This window comes from Schistocerca nitens, chromosome 5, assembly GCF_023898315.1.
Source record: "Schistocerca nitens isolate TAMUIC-IGC-003100 chromosome 5, iqSchNite1.1, whole genome shotgun sequence".
Lineage (NCBI taxonomy): Eukaryota > Metazoa > Arthropoda > Insecta > Orthoptera > Acrididae > Schistocerca > Schistocerca nitens.
In genome coordinates this window covers 581978853-581998581 of record NC_064618.1, presented here as the reverse complement: position 1 = coordinate 581998581, position 19729 = coordinate 581978853, and the positions used below count along the sequence as shown (strand labels likewise).

The window sequence follows — 19729 nt, the reverse complement described above, 5'->3', positions numbered from 1 at the left end:
TTTAGCCCAAACTCTCTCTGTAGTTAGGTCATCACACTCGCCATCTCTTTCACTGTCACTGTCTATCTCTCTCTCTCTCTCTCTCTCTCTCTCTCTCTCTCTCTCTCTCTCTCTCTCTTCTCTCTCTCTCTCTCTCTCTCTCTCTCTCTCTCTCTCTCTCCCTCTCTGTCAGCCACTGCCTCCTTTCCTTTTCCTCCCACTGATTTAATAGTACATCCTACTGCCATTGTCTTCTCTCTCATTTACGCAGTCTTCTTTCGTCTTTCTTTCACACTGGCAACTGTATCCACCATTCCTCAGCAGCTAAAATATTTTTGGTTCCAACTCACTTTTTTCCCTACACCCTACACTAATGTGTTTAAAACTTCAATCCAAAATATGTCCCTGGTCTGGGAGGGCTCAAGCCTATATATGGTCTTGACACATCCATTGTCTCCTCTCTGTTTTGCCCCTAGTACTTCTATCTACATTTGTCTCCACTTACTATTTTACTGCCAGTGTCTCTCACTGGCTATCAACATCTCCTCTCTCTCTGGTCCCCACTGCTGTTGTCTTCATCCATCTCTCTTTCTCTTTCATTGCCACCTTTTCTCTCCTACCATAACTGTCTCCTATCTGTTTCTGTTCAACTGGCACTGCCTCCTCTGTCTTCCACTTTCACTGTCTCTCTGATACTCTCTTTCAGCACAAAGAAGCATGAACATGTTTGCACGGCTTAATTTTGGTGAATAAGGCGGAATGAGGATTGAGGCAGTTGGTTCCCCACTTTTCTGTCAGAGTCTTTCGAAAAGGAACATATTTGCCTTTTTTGTGCTCTGACAGGAGTGTTTTTCCACTGGTTCTTCTTTCCCATGCTATGGCAGGGTGTGCTGCTTGTGTAAAAGAAATACTATAGGTCAGTAAAGTTATGGCAGTTTATTTGCATTCTAAAACATATTTACATACTTTTACACATGCAAAGAACAATAAATAGGCATAATATATGCTTAAAACGAAACTGTTGGCTTTACATTATTTCTGGATACTTTGCTTATAAATCGCGTTTCACCAAAAACGAGGTTCTTTTCAGGCATGTTAAGACCCTTCTTACCCCAGTTTTTGTCATTGCAGCACCACTTTTTTCATATTTGTATAGGTGTGAAGTGCTCATTACACACACAAAGGTGTTATGTTGGTGAAAAAAATTACTGAGTAAAAACAAAGTTTGGTGACCTCAGAATCCTTGTAGTGACCCATAACCTTGACCATGTGTTCACATCATCCATTAAAACTACATTTATGCCTCAGATTGGATACTGCATCCATAAATATGGTAACTTCAAGCCTCTGCATCTCAGTAACAGATAATTTAGCAAAACAAGTCTCAACGTTCCCTGAGAATGTCATCTTAAAAATCAAATGGTAAAGATTTCAAGGATTTTCTATGAATAGAAATTATAGAAGTGGCCATCCCCACAAATTGTACTTTTTGGGCCCAAAGATGATAATGTTTTGGAGGTATCTTAATAATGGCAACAGATTTTCAAAAATGAGAAAATGGCATTTCTAGACAAATGTCTGCAAAATGTACATCTCCGATTTAAACCATTTGCTATGATTATTTATTTAGACTATTGTGGAATAGTGTATAATACTGACTAAAAACTGGTTTTCGTGGTATTCTGCATCAGTACAGTAACTTTAAACATCTGGATCTCAATAATGGATAATTATACTGAAAAAAGTTTCAAAGTTCCCTAAGAACTTCAGCTTAAGAACATATGTTAAAAATTATAATGATCTGCCATGAAGAGAAATTGTAGAAGTGGCCATCCCCACAAATGGATATTTTGCACTCTAAAATATTGATTTTTCAGGGATTTTACAGGAACCACCCATGAACAAATGGTGCTTTTATAAGCCACCTAAGGTCCCCTCTACATCACACTTCATGCAAAAGAACCAACCGACTCGCTCAATTTGTGTTGGCTGGAGCAAGTGTGTAATGTAAATTTTGGACCTTGTACTATAGGATAGCTACAGTATGCCCATTCTTTTGATAGGTCAACAAATGGTTGCCAGGACAAGGCCTATTCCATCCACTTGACCCCTTTTCTCTGTGATGAACAGAACGTGGGTTATGACCCCCTGAAAAATTGTATTTTTGTATGCAGATTTTTGGAAGATACTGGTACCGAGCACTGTCACACATGGACCAATAGCCTCCAAAAGTTAATCACTTTCAAGCTATCATTCAAACTTAGAAAATTGAGAGAATATATTCCATCTACTTTCAATCTGTATCATGAATAAATAATAAACATCTGTAGTGTTCACTACACTAGCACTTAATATTCACCACACGACCTCTACAAATGTATATATTACAAGAAAACTATAGCAAATCATAAAGGATACAATCAATAACCAATAATTAATTAAATGGCACAACTTACAAACTGTTAAGAAGAAAAATGGAGTATATTTAAAGAAAAACATATATTACATATGTATGTGGATTTGTTTTTATTCTTTTCAACACACTGATATTCTTACGATTTGAGCACTTCATTTGAAAAGAGAAAAAGAAAAAAAAATAGGATAAATAAAATTTCTACTCTACTTTTTATTCTTTCTAGTAGGTCGGCAATCACCATCATGCTGAAGAGGCTTTCAGCAATCGGATGTATAGGGCACTGTGGCTCATCTGGCCTTGCTTACAATACTTTATTTTCCTTTGACACTAGTGGAGCTTTCTCACCCACCTTAATGACAATGTGTGTGAAGAACATAGCATTTGCAAATTACAACTGGAGCTCAGCCCCAAATTCTGATAAGTCTTGAATAAAATCAATCCTCATGTGTCAGAATGTATGCCATAGATGCCCTACAAGCTCATATTCACATGAATACAAAAACAAACACTGACCTAAATTCATATTCATCTCTGTTCAATGCTTATCAAGCACTTTCCAGTAATGGCAGTACTTCTATTATGGATAAATGCTCCTTCCATGTCACTATCCACACAAGATTACCTTGATTGTGACCTTTCTTAATTCTTTTTCTCTTACTACTTGATTTAATGCATGCACAAATGCCAACACTTTCAAATTTAATGTGGGTGCTGTCACTTAAAATTGGTATCACCAGTCATTAAAGAGATAAGCCATGTATTTACAACAGATAGGATCAAATTCCAGATGACAATAACTGCTTGTTATATCCAGACTGTGTAAGTATAAGGGACATTCAAAAAGAAACGAGTCATAGGCATAATAACAGAAACCAGTACCTGTATGTTAGACGTATCGACCAGGGCTGTTGAGACACTTGTCCCACTGTGGCACAAGGTGGTGAATGGTTGTCTCATAAAATTCCCGGGGCTGCTATGTTAACCAGTTCCATATGTACAGCTGGACGTCATCATCCAAGGTGAATCGTTTGCACCTCAGTGCATTTTTAAGGGGACCAAACATGGCGTAATCTTTTGATTCCCTTCCTGCAGCATGGGAGAACAGTGAATGCCCAGTGTTACTCACAGACCTTGACCACCCTTCACCAAGCGATTAAATCAAAACAACCAGACAATCTCACCTGTGGGGTCATTCTGCGCCAGGACAATGCAAAGCATCATACAGCCAACATAATCGTGACACTCCTGCAGAAATTCAAATGGGAGGTTCTCGGTGACCCTCCATACAGTATGGACCTCTCTCCCATGATTATGCCATTTTTGGTCCCCTTAAAAAGGCTCTGAGGGGCAAACAATTCCCCTCAGATGACGGCATCCAGCTGTATGTGCAGAATTGGTTAACATTGCAGCTTCGGGAATTTTATGAAACTGCCATTCACCACCTTGTGTCACAGTGGGACAAGTGTCTCATCAGCCAGGGTCAATACTTCTAACATACAGGTACTGGTTTCTGTAATTAAGCCTCCAGCTCATTTCTTTTAGAATGCCCCTTATATTATACATGTTTGAAATGCAGTCGTTCCTCAAAAATGTCTGACTGACATGACTGTGGCACAGTTATTTCATATAATGGTTATGTATCAATCACAAGCCATACATCATCATCCTCTTTTTGACACTAAATATAAGGGTTTACAAGAACCACAATCTGATCTATCACTTATGTATTCTTTCAGCATTCTTTGAAGTTTTACTTCTGCTGCTATTCTCTTCATTGTACTGGGCATGGCTCTGTATGAAACCATTTGTGTTCTATAACTTGGAATATGGATACACATCTGGACTTCTTACTGATTTTCTTGGAGAATACGGACTGATTTCTTTTCAATACATTCAATAATTTGGAGTGTGGTACCTAAGGAACCTGAGCATGTTTTTTCACATTCTGCTCAATTGGATCAAGTGTATTTACTTTGTTAGTGACTTTACACTCATCCTTCCCTCACCTCATTTTCATTAACTTCAACTGTGTATCTGTGGCAATCTCTTCATCATTTTACAAAAAAACCCTTGAAATTACAATTTTATTATTCTTTGCCATCCTTGACAAATAGATTACATTTAGTAAAATCTAGCAGCATATTTCTCCATGAGAAAGTCCACTCCATGACCAAAACAGAAGCATATACCTTGGGCAATTAATATGTTTCAAATCCCCTCTCTTATTAATGCTTGGCCCTTTATTAGTTTACTGTGATTCCCTACAGCACTAACAGTGTTGATTCAATGAACTGGTAAAATTGGAATATCTTCTTTAGCTGACTGTACAATGATGAGCCAAAACATCATGACCACCTGCTTATACGAGCAGCTTATTTGTCTGTCTTTGGAATGATACATCACTGATTCATCACAGATCAGACAGTTTCTTTGTAAGTTTGTTGAGGTATGTGGCATTAGATGTATATGCACAAGTCATGTAGCTCAAGTAAATAATGGGCCACTGACTTGCCTCTGCAGTGATGATTCCCAATAGAAACCCAGATGGGTTCCATCGGATTCAAATCAGGCAAATGTGGTGGCCAACACATCAAAGTAATTCAACTATCATGCTTGTCAAAGCACTGTAGCATAATTCTAGCTTTGAGACATGAATAGCTATTCAGTTGAGAGATGACATTGATGTCAGAGAAGACATCAGGCAGGTGGTCCACAGGTGGCATGTTGTCTTCGGTTACTACCACAGGTTCCATGCAAGCACAATAGAATATCTACCCTAGCATAATACTGCTCCCACCAGTTTGTGTCCATGGCATGGTGTTGTGGCCACAAACATGATTCATCTGCCCATGTGACACATTTCTATTGACCCACAGTCCAACCCCACAGGTCCTGTCTCCACTGCAAAAACAACTGACAATGTCATTAGGTCAACACAGTAACACGTAGGGGCCATCTGCTGCAAAACACAATGTTCACCAATATGTGTTGAATGGTGTGTTCAGAAACACATGAGCGTGTACCAACATCATGTTCTTTCATCAGAGGTGCCACAGACCACCACCTATTCTACTTCACCAAGCAGACAATCCTCCAAATCCCAAGTTCTATGAAGCCTAGTGGTAGTTTCACTCCCATTCTACCACTTTTCTGTAGATGCTCATGACCATAGCACATGGACATTCAACCAGCTTTGCCATTTTTGAAATACCTGTTCACAGGCTACGGGTAATAACAATCTGCCCTTTGCCAATGTCACTTATCTCAGTGGATTTCCCCATTTGCAACCTGTATTTTCACTACAATGATTTCCCAGCTATCACTTCTATGCTTACATAATTTCCTCACCACATCACATTAGATTAGATTAGATTAGATTTACTTTCATTCCAATTGATTCGTAGTGAGAAGGTCCTCCAGGATGTGGAACATGTCAGAAAAACAACAATACATGACAAATATTTACAACTAAAACAAATAAGCTAACGTACCATTCCACAGGTCTCAAGTGGAATGATCGTCATTTTTTAATGAACACTAAGAGTCATTTTACAAATACTGATGCACTGAATTTAAAATAAAAAAGTTTTTTATTTATTTATAAGATAATACAACTACTGTAATACTTATCTACAATGAACACATAACTGCACTGAAATGGTGCAGAAGTTAGATTATACTAATACACACACACACACACACACACACAGTTTCAATGAACACATTACTGCACTGAAATTGTGCAGAAGTTATGTTGTACTTATATACAAATCAGTTAGTTTTACTAAGAAATTCATCAATGGAGTAGAAGGAGTTGGCCACCAATAAATCCTTTAGGCTTCTCTTAAACTGAATTTCATTGGTTGTTAAGCTTTTTATGGCTGCTGGCAAGTTATTGAAAATGTGTGTTCCTGAATAATTCACACCTTTTTGTACAAGACTAAGTGACTTTAAATCCTTGTGAAGATTATTCTTATTTCTAGTATTGATTCCATGAATTGAGTTGTTGGTTTGAAAAAGTGATATATTTTCATTAAGGAATAAATATATTGGGAAGCAGTAGTCAGTATCCGTAGTTCCATAAACAGGCTTCTGCAGGATGTTCTTGAGTTCACACCACATATAACTCTCACTGCACGTTTTTTTGCCCAGAAAACTTTAGCTTGGCTTGATGAATTACCCCAAAAAATAATCCCATATGACATTATGGAATGAAAGTAAGCATAGTATGCCAACTTTTTCATTTTTATATCCCCTATGTCTGACAAAATTCGCATTGCAAACAGAGATTTGTTAAGACGCTTCAGCAGTTCTGTGGTGTGCTCCTCCCAGTTGAATTTATTATCATGCTGTAATCCCAAGAATTTAACACTGTCCACTTCTTCTATCTTCTTGTCATCATATGTTAGACATATACTCTTGGGACACCCCTTACAAGTTCTGAACTGCATGTAGTGTGTTTTTTCAAAGTTTAGTGACAAAGAATTGGCTAGGAACCATTGCTTAATGTCCACAAATATTTTATTGGCTGATCTTTCTAAGACTACACTTGATCTGCTATTTATTGCAATGTTTGTATCATCGGCAAACAAAACAAACTTGGCATCTGGTAATGTTACTGATGAAAGGTCATTGATATACACAAGAAAAAGTAAGGGCCCCAAAATGGAACCTTGTGGGACCCCACATGTAATTAGTTCCCAGTTGGATGATGCCTGATAGCTTGATACATGTCTCTTTCCTAATAACACCCTTTGTTTCCTGCCAGAGATATAAGATTTGAACCATTTTGCAGCATTTCCTGTTATACTATAATATTCTAGTTTACTTAAAAGGATATTGTGATTTACACAGTCAAATGCCTTTGACAGATCACAAAATATACCAGTTGCCTGCAATTTTTTGTCTAATGAATTAAGCACATTTTCACTGTAAGTGTAGATAGCCTTCTCAATATCAGAACTTTTTAGAAATCCAAACTGTGACTTTGACAGTATGTTATTTGAGATAAGATGGTTATAAAGACAACTGTACATTACTTTTTCGAAAATTTTTGAGAATACTGGCAACAGTGAAATTGGACGGAAATTTGATGCTATTTCTTTATCTCCCTTCTTAAACAGTGGCTTAACTTCAGCATATTTCAGCCATTCAGGAAATATTCCACTAATAAACGACTGGTTACACAGATAGCTTAATATGTTACTTAGCTCAGAATCACATTCTTTAGTTAACTTTGTCGATATTTCATCATACCCACTAGATGTTTTTGATTTTAAAGATTTTATGAGGGACATTATTTCTGTTGGGGATAGTGAGGGTCAAATTCATATTATGGAAGTTACTTGAAATGTCTGGTCTAAGGTAATCCATAGCAGCATCTACCGAACCTGACAACCCCATCTTTTCAGTAACAGTTATAAAATGTTTGTTAAAAAGTTCTGCAACACTATACACATCTGTCACCAATGTATCATTTACTCTTAATGCTATTTGTTCCTCTTCATGTCTGGTTCTACCAGTCTCCTCTTTCACTATATCCCATATTGTCTTTATTTTGTTATCTGATATGACTATCTTTTCCTTGTAATATATTTGCTTTGACATCCGTATTACAGTCTTTAATATTTTGCAGTATTTCTTATAATGTGCTATAGCATGAACATTGAAAATGTTTCGGATTGACAGATACAGTTTTCTTTTTGTTTTACAAGATACCCCTATTCCTCGAGTAAACCATGGCTTCTTTGTAGACTTTGCTCTAACCTTGGTAAGTTTTGGGGGAAAGCAGTGTTCGAATAAGGTAAGCACTTTATTAGCAAAAATTTTTCATTCATGCCATGAGCACTGTAAACATCAGTCCAGTGAATGTCTCTGAGGAGTGTCCTAAAATAATCAATTTTTGGCTTACTGATTACCCTCTTGAGCTCAGATTTAACAGATTTTATATCCTGTTCAGTATTAACATTTAACAGAAGGAACTGCATGTCATGGTCTGAGAGGCCATTGACTATTGGTTTTGTAGTATAATTTTGTTCATTGGACTTTTCTATAAAGATATTATCAATGGCTGTTTGTGAGCAAGTGGCTATCCTAGTGGGGAACTTTACAGTGGGAATTAAGTTGAATGATAGTGTTACTAATTCAAATAAGTTCTTATTGGGAGAGTCTTTAAGGAAATCTACATTGAAATCACCAGCCACCACTATTTCTTTGTTTTTGGTTGTTAAATGGGCCAGTACAGCTTCAAGGTGGTTGACAAACAGATTAAAGTTTCCTGCAGGTGCTCGATATACACTTAATATTATGAAGGATTTTTTGTGAAATTCTAATTCTGTTGCACATGCTTCCATATTCTGTTCTAATCAAAATTTATGAATGTCTATGTTCTTAAATTTATGACAGTTCCTGATGAATGTGGCAACTCCTCCTTTCTCCATTTCTGATCTACAAAAGGGAGATGCTAACCTAAACCCAGTAAAACACTTAAAAGTTCTATACCAGTGGTCACATGATGTTCAGAGAGGCAGATTATGTCAGCTGGGTTTGAAGACTCTAATTCATCTACGCAGATAGTTAATTCAATAATTTTATTTCTCAGTCCTCGAATATTTTGATGCAATAAAGATAGCTGACATTTCTCATTGACTGAGTTAAAATTGGGTGGAGTTAAAATATCTGCTGACAGTTGAAAATTCTTAACCAATGGCTGTTTATGCTGATGTAATAAGCTGGAATTATGTTTTTTGATTTCTTTCTCAAAACGAAGGTTTGTCTCAGTTCTAACCTCTCTTAAAATTTGCTTTCTTTCTGTCCTCCCTACCCTAAAAAAGGGTGTTTTTTGAATCCTATGACCACTGGTATTTTACCACTCATGACAGTGCCTCCCCCCTTTAACTTTCCTGCTATTTCCCCAGCCAATTTACCCTTCCCCTTCCTGTTGAGGTGAAGGCCATGCCTAGTATAATCCCACCTACTGAGAGAATCAACATGAACCACACCAATGTGTGACCCCGCACCCGACATGAGCAGCCGTTCCAGCTCCAAATTAGCTCTCTTGACAGAAGAGTTCAAATGAGGTCGGTCAAGGCACCCAAGAACAGATACAAACTCAACACTAGTATGCTTCGATGCTGATGCAATCTTCGCCAGGTCACACTCTATACTGTACCCAGGATCTCTGTCAATACTGTTACCTGCCCCACCCACTATAACCACGGTGTCTTCCTTAGTGAAATCTTTTCAAAGTGATCCTAAATCCTCTGTCACCTGCTCCAGACCAGCACTAGGTTTAAAAAAATTGGTGACCTGGTATTCTGATCCTAGTTCATCCTGCAAAAGTTGGCCAACACCTCTTCCATGGGAACTACCTAACAACAACACTTTCTTTCTCTTTACTGATTTCCCTACATTCTTACTTTTCAATTGGTTGCTGAAAGTTTGTTGTGCCCTGACTACACCTGCAACTGCTTGAGGCTCGCCAGCTTCTAACTGAAGCAACAGGTCAAATCTATTTTCCACATTCACCATAAAGCTGTCAGACAAAGTTCTAGGCCTATTGCCACTTCCCACCTCTCTTTACCCTTCTCCCTCCTTAACCTGTCAAGATCTCCCCTGGCCTTGTCTAACTCAGCCTGAAGGGCGGCAATTTTCCCCTCCTGTTCTAGTATCTTCCTATTTCTACTAGAAATCCTACAAAACCACTGATGAGTCTCATTTACTTCCCCTATTCCCACGCCACTACAGTCACCCACATGGAAAAAACTACAGCACCCATCACACCAAAGCCCCGACCTAACAATTCTACGGCAAGTCAAGCACTTTTCACTCATGATAAACGTAATAGTTTATTAAGAATAAGTCAGTTAAATTACAGATAAACACGAAAATATGGTTACACAAATTTGGCCTACACGCAACTGTTTACGCAACTGTGTGTAAACAAAAACAAAAGTGCAAAGTTTCTGAAACAACAACTTAAACTTTACGCTACTTTCCGGAAATGCTAGTTAAATAATGAAGAGGTACAATAAGTTAAATTGCTGGAGAGAGCAAGGAACAACTAAACGAAATTCTATAGATTTGCTTCAGCAGAACGTAAACAGAAAATACGACTGTACGGTCTTTTCGCGTTTTCTGCTATATTACGTAAAGAAAAATGAAACCTTTAATGGTAGACTTAAACGGCACACCAATACACTTATTTACCACGTAATCAGTACTAATCTATATGTTTTATAATCTAAAATGACTTATCTTTACGAGAACACCAAAACTCGCACTAGTCACATTCCTGCAACACCACCAGGTGGCATCCAACTGTGTGGTGAAGAGTGGTCATAATGTTTTGTGTGCCCAGTGTATTGTATGGCTGTGAAAGCACTGAACTCATTGCCAGAAACTGTTAAAATACCTACCTTTATGCCATATATCTCAGTTCTGGACCAGGCACCAACACTTCACTATATATAACTTTGTTTTGTCTAATATATCAGTCTTATGTCCTTTGGTTTTCAGATTTTATAGTCATAATTGGTACTGTTCCTTCACAAACAGATAAACAACTATTTCAAAAAGTATTAGGCCTGGTCCAACAGACATTTTATATTCCAAAATGGAAAAAATACTACTACTGTTGCCACTGAAATTTTTAGGCATTTGAAAATAAGTATCTGGTATCTGTTGTACTTTGAATGCATACCCTTTAACATCCTAGTTGGAAAACTGGAATTTTATAGGATACACAACCCATCTACAGTTGTATTCAATGTCTTATTGAAGCAACAGGAGTCAGTTTGTATCATATTCTTAGTTGAAAGAAACTTAGATTGGAGTGCCACAGGGTTTGGTCGTTGGTCCATTCCTGTTCACAATTGCAATAAATGATGGATCTTACTATGTAGGTCCCAATTCAATACTGTCTTATGCAAATGGCAACACGTTGCTCAACACATGGCATGGCATAATAGAATTGGATCTGGTACCACTGGAAAAATTATAACTAGCAATTAATTGGTTTTCTTCTAATGAACTCCTTTGTAATACAGAACACATGAACTAATTCTGTGGTTAACCAAAGATGTAGAAAGGAAATCAGTAAAACTGTCACACTTTCACATTCATCCCATATTGAACCAGGAGGAACATTTTATCCACATCTGTAAGAGTAAGAGAACAGCAAGAGTGTGTTATCTCATGTGGAAACTGGCAGATGCAGTCACTAATGAGTATCTGAAAGTGGCATATTTTGGCTTTTTGTCAGCTGAACATTTCCTACTGTGTACTGATACAGCAACATCTCTGTTATGTCAATGAAATTCTGAATTTTTTTAAAAAAAAGTAAACAGAGTAATGAACATAGTAAATGCTAAGTAACACTACTGACAGCTCTTTGTAAAGCTCAAGATACTCACTGCTGTAAACCTACACAGCCCTACAGCATTTCTTTATGTGGAAAGTAATATAAATGAATCCAACACCTGTGAGAATATACACTATACAGCAATAAGGACTGGACTTTGATATACATGACAGAGCCTGACACAGATTGCAAACTCACATAAAATAACATACTCCAAACCCTTTAATAAACTTTCAACATTGCTCATTCCTTGTACTATAATATTTTCACAACTAAGTTCTGTGTGTGATTACTCAAAAATCCATTTTACAAGACAGTGAAATCGTTTGAAATAAACATTGTCAACATTGTTTTTAAGAATATTTATAAAAGAAGTGGAATTAAGTTGTGAGAACCTCCCTGTGAAAATTGATATTAATTTTGTATTTAATGTCTAAAGCTACTCTGCAGTAAGTGGTGGATGGTGAATAAAGAACTGAATTGAACTGATGAAAAATTAAATGGATCAGAAGGTATGTTTTCAAATTTTTACCAAAATCCAACTAAATCAAGTACTTGTAGCAAAATCAGACTTGTAGAATAGAAGAGTCTATGAACATTTACAACATTGATGATTCAATTGAAGATAAATACAGATAATTTTTAAATAATATGTATCTTCCAGTTTCTCATTCAAACTATACTTATGTGATTGAAAAGAAAAAATATAGATAAATTTCAGGAAAGAAAAAGAGAGGGAAGACAAACAGAGATTTAATATATACAGGAATATTAAATAAATAAAGACATGAAACATTACAATATATTTTTAAATGGGAAACAATCTCAGTGAGGCCAATACATTCAGTATATATCATAAATGACACATCATTATGCTCTTCTGCAAAACGTTTTATCCAGTGTGAATGAATTAGTGGTAAAATATTTAAGCAAGTACTCTACTCTGGTTGTACCTTCATATCAAACTATTTTTACATATCTCTATATTCAGAATCACACATAACATTTGGATATTTCACTTCTATAACACTATGCTTTCTTAATTAAAATATTGTTTTGATTTACCAATGTAAGGAAATGTTTGGTCTCCTTTAAGTAGAGTATTTCTCTTGATGGTATTGCAATTACTAAATGAATTTGGTTCAGCTGCCCGCTTTTGTCTTCCAAAGCTAAAGTCACTTCCATCTTCACAGATTACATTAGTTCCTGTAATTAAAACATTTAAAAAATCCTTACTCATTTGCTTCTGTAATCTTGTACAAGTTTCTTAAAGCTATTGTCAAAAATTAAATTAAGCTAAATGTGGACTGTAGAACTGATAAAATAAGAACTAGAATAAATTAAATTCAAAATAAATTTCAAACAACAATCAGAAGTCTGGCTTTTAAAGCTTTTAAGTAATTTATTTCTAAAGAGGCAGAGAAACAAATAAGACAGCAAAAACAAATGGGATGAAATACACATATTGGATAAAGGGAAAGTCACTCCATATCTAGAGTGGCAACAGAAGATGCCGCAATTTAGCAAAAATATCAATAATGCAACATCCAAAATCTAAATCCCATGATAGTAGGAAATTCTTGCAGTGGTCTACAACACATTCTGGAATTCATTAATTATTCTGCATCTGTGGTATTGTCCAAAGATCATGGTGCCATAACAAAGTTGGCATCTTGCATCAGTACCACAGAAGTTAACACTGTCTTGCTGCATTCAACAATGAAACATGCAGAGGATGGCTCAGCCCAGTTCTTGATCTCTGATCAATTAGAAAACACCATCTACTTAGGATACATGTTTAAGATTGAACTCTCAGTCCAAACACTGTAAACTTTCTACTTCAAGAGAACAGTGTAGCAAATGTGTGCATCAGGTGATGCCTTAATATTCGAAGAAAGATGAAAATATTTGCCATAATCCTGTAGTAAGTTAAATAAACCTTATTTTGTTCTTGTAATAAAGTGAACTGATATTTCATTTCTTGTATTTTGACTCCATGATCACCCAGAGCAATAATAGACCCCACAGCTATACCAGAAATCAAGTCACAACTAATGACAATGAGAAATGGAGCCTAAGTTGATCATCTTTTTAAGCCCATTCCCCTGCCACTTGGTTCTGTTTGCATAGTGCACACACTGTTTTGGACACTGCTTTTTCTCTAATTTTGTACTTTTGTATTCATGTGTCCTATGCCATGTTTCACAATGTCTGAGCCACCACAAGAAATGTCTCTAATGACTTTGTGCAGTTTAAGGTGCAACAGACTGAATGTCTGCTGCTCAGTGTCAGCCAGTTGGCATCATTACTGAGTAAACAAGCAGCTCTACCACTGGTAGCTGCAACAAAATTTTGCCCAAACTATAGAAAGATAGAAAACTGGTCAGACTATGAGGCACAATTGGAAGCCCATTTTGCTGCTTACCACATAATAGATATGGAGTGCAATGCTTACTTTTTGTCAGCCATGGGAGCTGACATTTACTGTCTGTATGTACAGTTGTGCGTGGGCACTACTCCTAAATCAGTCAAGTGTGATGACATCTTTAAACTGCTTGACAAACATATGGATAGTTAGATCCATGTCGCAGCAGCAAGCTTTAAATTATTTCATCTTAAGCAGCAACAAAGACAAACACCGAAACAATGGATAGCTGATGAGAATTCTTCTGGGTTGTACGATCGTGATACATGGAGCTCTTCTATCCCTGACGTTTCACCCAAAGCTACGTTGGACATCTTTGGAGGTGCTCCTGGTTGTGCTGAGTCTTGCTGACTGACAAGTTGGACTTCAGAGAACGGCCTAAATACTGTGGAAAGTGGGAGTGGTCTGGATTTCAAGTGATATCAGAGAGAAATTTTGCCAAGGATAAAATATAACTATCGACCATAGTATGTCAAAAATAAAAACTTCTCACCAATTCTGTAGCGCCACTGTCCCTATATCACTGAGTTTCATAGCTTCTTCTTTTCTGTTAAAATTGTCCACATGTTTCAATATTTTGATGGCTTCTCTATATAGCCACATAGTTCGTCATAGTACATAAAACTTCAGTTTCTGAAAATTTCACTACATGATCACCTGACTAAAGAGCATGTTCCACCATGGCTGACTTGTCTGTTTTTCCCTAGTCAGCAAAGACTTTTATGTTCCTTCAAATGTGTATTCCCACTTCTCTTTGTAGTTCCAATGTAGATCCTACCACATTCACACAGAATCTTTTATACACCACTTTCAGGTAGAGGGGGATGTTTATCCTTAACAGAACAAAGTGCTTGACCTATTTTCTTAGTTGGTCTGAAAATTGGTCAAACGTTATGTTTCCTTAAAATCTTGCCAATTTGATCCGTTACTTTTTTGATGAAGGATAGAGAAACCATGTTCTTCCATCACTGTGTTGTATCGTTGTCCTTAGGCCTCCTGTTATTCAGTCACAAAACTCTATTTATTTCCTTATTAGAGTACCCATTCTTCTCAAAAGCCTGCTGTAGATGTTTACAACCACATATTGGGCAAACTGATTCTTATGTAAAAGACTCATGTCATTTCACTGAGAAACTGAAGGGACTAACTTTGGCTCCTGAGGATATTCTTGTCAGTTTTGAAACAGTATCTTTATTTACAATGATTCTGCTTTATGAAGTAATGGTTTACATAGCAAATGTTTTCCCAGCAGATTTGACTGCACTTTTCAGACACTGTCTCACCTCTAGTTAGTTCCAGTGGGAGAATGCATTTTTTGAGCAGGTTGATGGTGTGGCCATGGGTAACCCATGGAGTCCTATGATCACCAATTTTTACATGGAAAAATTCAAACAATTATCTCTGGAAAAAGTGAATAAGAAACCATGTTGATGGTATCAATGTGTGGATGATAGATTTGTGGTTTGGTCGCATGGCAAAAAAGCTTTAGAGGAATGCTTTTGTTATTTAAATAGTATAAATCCTAAAATCCAGTTTACCATGGAAGTGGAGAAAGACAATGCAATTTCCTTCTTGGATGTCTTAGTTATGATACAGACTGATGGCAGCTTGAAACATAAAGTCTTTTGGAAGATTACATGTACCAATGGATACTTGCATAAGGATTCCAATCATCATCCACAACAGAAAAAAGGTGTAATTAAAATTCTAGTGGACAGAGCTAAAAGGATTTGTGTGCCAGAATACCTGGATGCTGAGATAAACATGGTCTTCAGTCAGGTGATCATGTAGTGAAATTTTTGTAAATTGAATTTTTTTGTACTATGACGAACTATTATTTGCAGCTATATAGAGAAGCTATCAAAATTTATAAACACGGGGATAATTTTAACAGAAAAGAAGAAGCTATGAAACTCAGCAATATATGGACAGTGGCGCTACATAAGCGATGAGAAGATTTTATCTTTGACATACTATGATCAATAGTTATATTTTATCCTTGACAAGGTTTATCTCTACTATCACATGAAATCCAGACCACACCCACTTTCCATGGTATTTAGGCCATTCTTCGAAGTCTGACTCATCAGTCAGCAAGACTCAGCACAACCAAGAGTACCTCATCCAACATAGCTCTGGGCAAAATATCAGGGATATAAAAGTGCCATGGACCAAGGCCATACAACCCTGAAGAATTCTCGGCAGCTGAAACATCCAGTGGTGAAAGCCTTCATTGTATGAATGGATAGCTGAACTCAGAGGATTCACAAGGCACTGTTAGTTTAACTGTTGTGCTATCCATTACAGAGATCTCATGTTACAGGATTCTACCACTAAGAATGTCTCAGATGCATTATTCATGCAACAATTCTAAAGCTGCCAGAACCTGATTTAGAAACCGTTCTGTCTATTGTGGAATCTTGAACTATTCTGGACAACATGGGTTGATTTTAAGGTTCTGTGTATTTATGTTGTTCAAAGTGCACAAGATATTCAGTGTAAAGCACATTATAGTGTTACAGTGAATAATACAGGGCTCAGACAAACAGCATAGGTGTAACAACTTTCTATCTCTTGGTATGTAATGTGTGCTACAAAATTCTATGAGGAAGTCTTGTCCACAGTGCTTTTTGGATCATGACCGGAAAGGTTGCCCTCATCATGATGCAACATGCTACTGATGCAGACACCAAGATCACATTCAGTGTGTTTACGTGACACACCAGACTCAGCAACCAACCACTGCCAAGCAACAGCACATAAGCTTTTGGTGAAGCCATGCACAATGATGCATGCCAAAGCCTACATTTCAGTATCGCTGAAATCTTCCAGGCAGGTGAACAAATTTTTTGCCCCTAACGAGTGGAACAAAAACAATTAATTTACAGTTGGATGCTGGTGCTTCTGTTTCCCAAATTAATACAGACATATATGACAGGCTCAGTAGCCCACTGCTACAGCAGCATGTTCCATTTTGTGCACACAATTATAGAAACAGTGCAAACATTTTGGGGTTAGATTTATTCCATTTGTTCCACCTATGCACACAGGACATTGTGTTACAAATCAGCATTTCAGTGCCTTACAATAATGTTTCTGATTTGTGCAATAAGCACAAGGAACTGTCTGAATGAGGTTTGGGATGGGCTAAAGAATTTGAAGCACATGTTACAGTGAAAGACAATATGCTGCTGTGATTTTTTGTGCTGCGCCTATCCCAAATGCAACACATGAGCAAATGGCTCAGTAACTGGACAGATGGAAAGACAGTGTGGTTAGCCAATCTGTTTCTGCAAACCACTGGGCATCAGGATTGGTAATTCTAAAGAAGCCCAGAGGTGGTTTAGGTCTGTGTGCTGATTTTAAAGCCACAGTAAACCCACAAGCTGTTGTGGATTCTTTTCCTCTTCCACATCTGTAGGAATTGATTGAGAAACTGGCACAGGGCAGATACTTTTCAAAGTTTGCTGGGCGAGCAGCTTGTGCAATAGTTTGTGCTAAACACTCACCTATGATTGTTCCAGATAAAAAAAACTACCAACTAGAAGTACTTCAGCTCCTGCAATTTTTCAATGGTTCCTGGAACAGTGAACAGCAAAGGTCCATCCTTGTACAAATTATTTGGATAATATTACAGTCACAGGTTATGTGCCTGCTGAACATTTAGCAAACTTAGACTGTTTGTTACAAGTTCTTTCCGGGGCTGACCGAAAGTGCAATAAAGAATAGTGCTTCTTCTTGCAACCACTACTGGAATATTTTGATCATCATTAATTAATGCACAAGCAATTCAACCTACCATATTGAACTTGGCTGGTATGACAGAGCTCCAAGCTCTGCTGTTGCCCCATAACATTAAGGAGCTCCAATCAGTTATGAGGAAGTTTATATATTATGTTGAAGTTATCTATAATGGTGTGCAAATTGCTTAAAGAGTTCAACAGATAAATGTTCCTTTTATGTGGTCCACAGATTCTCGAATGCATTTCAGCAATGACAGGACATTTTGTTAAATCATCAATATTTGATTCATTTTGTTCCAACTAAGCGTGTCATGTTAGCTGTAGATACAATTTCTTATGGGATCAGAGCCACGTTCTACCATAAAATTGGTTCTTCTGACAGACCTATTGCTTTTGCCTTGAAAACTCTCAAAAAAGTACAGTGTAACTACAGTCAGTCAACTTGAAAAAGAGGCTCTCACCATTATCTATAGTGTTACAAAGTTCCACCAATAGTTCTAAGTTTGGAAGTTCTACTTCCTGATAGAGCATCAGCCTTTGACAGCCTCGTTGAAACCTGCAAAGCCTGTCCCCCTCGGATGGCACAAAAATTGCAATTTTGGGCACTGATATTGTCTAATTATCAGTATGAACTGTTGTACAGGCACACCACCCAACAATCACATGCTGACTTGTTGTCTTGGTTACCAGTCAGTACCGACATAGCATTTGATTCATCTGAGGAGTCATGTTTTCAGACTGATACAAAGGATTTTGAATGTCTCCAAACATTTCTCTCAATTTTCAGCATGTTGCCATTGCAACTGCTTATGAAGCTGTTCTGCAGGTTGTTTTGCAATATATGCACCATGGGTAGCCATGTGGTTTGAAAGATGTTCCCTACCCAAGGGCACGTTGCTACTTTTTGCATCATCACACACTCCCTTCATTGGGAAGTTTTGTCTTTATTCAACTAAAGTAAATGGGGAAGCAACTCACCAGATGTCATTTTATTTGGCAGGCAATGGATGCTCAGATTGAGTAAATAACATCTCACTTCAAAGTTGCACAGAACATAAATCAGTTCCGCCACATTTTTCTGAGTGTCCACATCCAGACCAAGGGAATGCATTCATATTGATTTTGAGGGCATGTTCTGGAATGTGATATGGTTGTTAGTGGTTGACAGTTATAATAAGTTTACTTTTGTTGTATCTGTTACATACATTACTACTGCACCCACGACATCCACTATTACTGCAAGTACAGTATCAGCTTTGTCTTCAGTTTTTTTGTCCTGAAGGTCTTCCAGAGGTCATTGTCTTGGACAACGGACCACAATTCACATCAGCTGATGTCCAACAGTTTTGTGCATCAATGGCATACACCATGTAATCACAGCACCTTTTCATCCAAAGTCTAGTGGTGAAGCTGAATGGTTCATACAAATGTTCAAAAGTCAGATGTTCGACTGCTGTCCTGCCCAGCACATTCTCCAGATCTCTCACCAATTGGCTCCTTGCACATGATAGGAAGTCATTGACAGAATCATTACAACACCATGGCCTTCATGGAAACAATTCATTCGACCATGTCAGACAAACTTCTAGCCTCAAGACAAAGGCCTTCTGGAAATAAACAGTGTTGGGAGTTCAGAGTTATTACAAAAACCATCAGACATTCTTTTTACATCATCCCAGGTTCTGCCAGGCTGCAGGGGCACCACCAAAACCAACCATGGTGCACTTCTTAGTATATCATTGATTCTGCTGCAGTGTGTTTGTCCACAGATCCAGCCAGCACATTGATGGGGTCCACAACAGCAG

General features: G+C 37.5%; 1 protein-coding gene across 1 annotated transcript in view; it reads right to left on the bottom strand.

Annotated features, from left to right (window-relative positions):
- The window catches only part of LOC126260591 (integrin alpha-PS5-like), a 563809-nt gene that overhangs the window by 346025 nt on the left and 198055 nt on the right, over positions 1–19729 (bottom strand). Inside the window, exon 7 of the mRNA XM_049957927.1 lies at positions 12822–12962. Within this exon, the coding sequence (XP_049813884.1) occupies positions 12822–12962 (141 nt within the window). The remainder of the gene's footprint in view (positions 1–12821; positions 12963–19729) is intronic.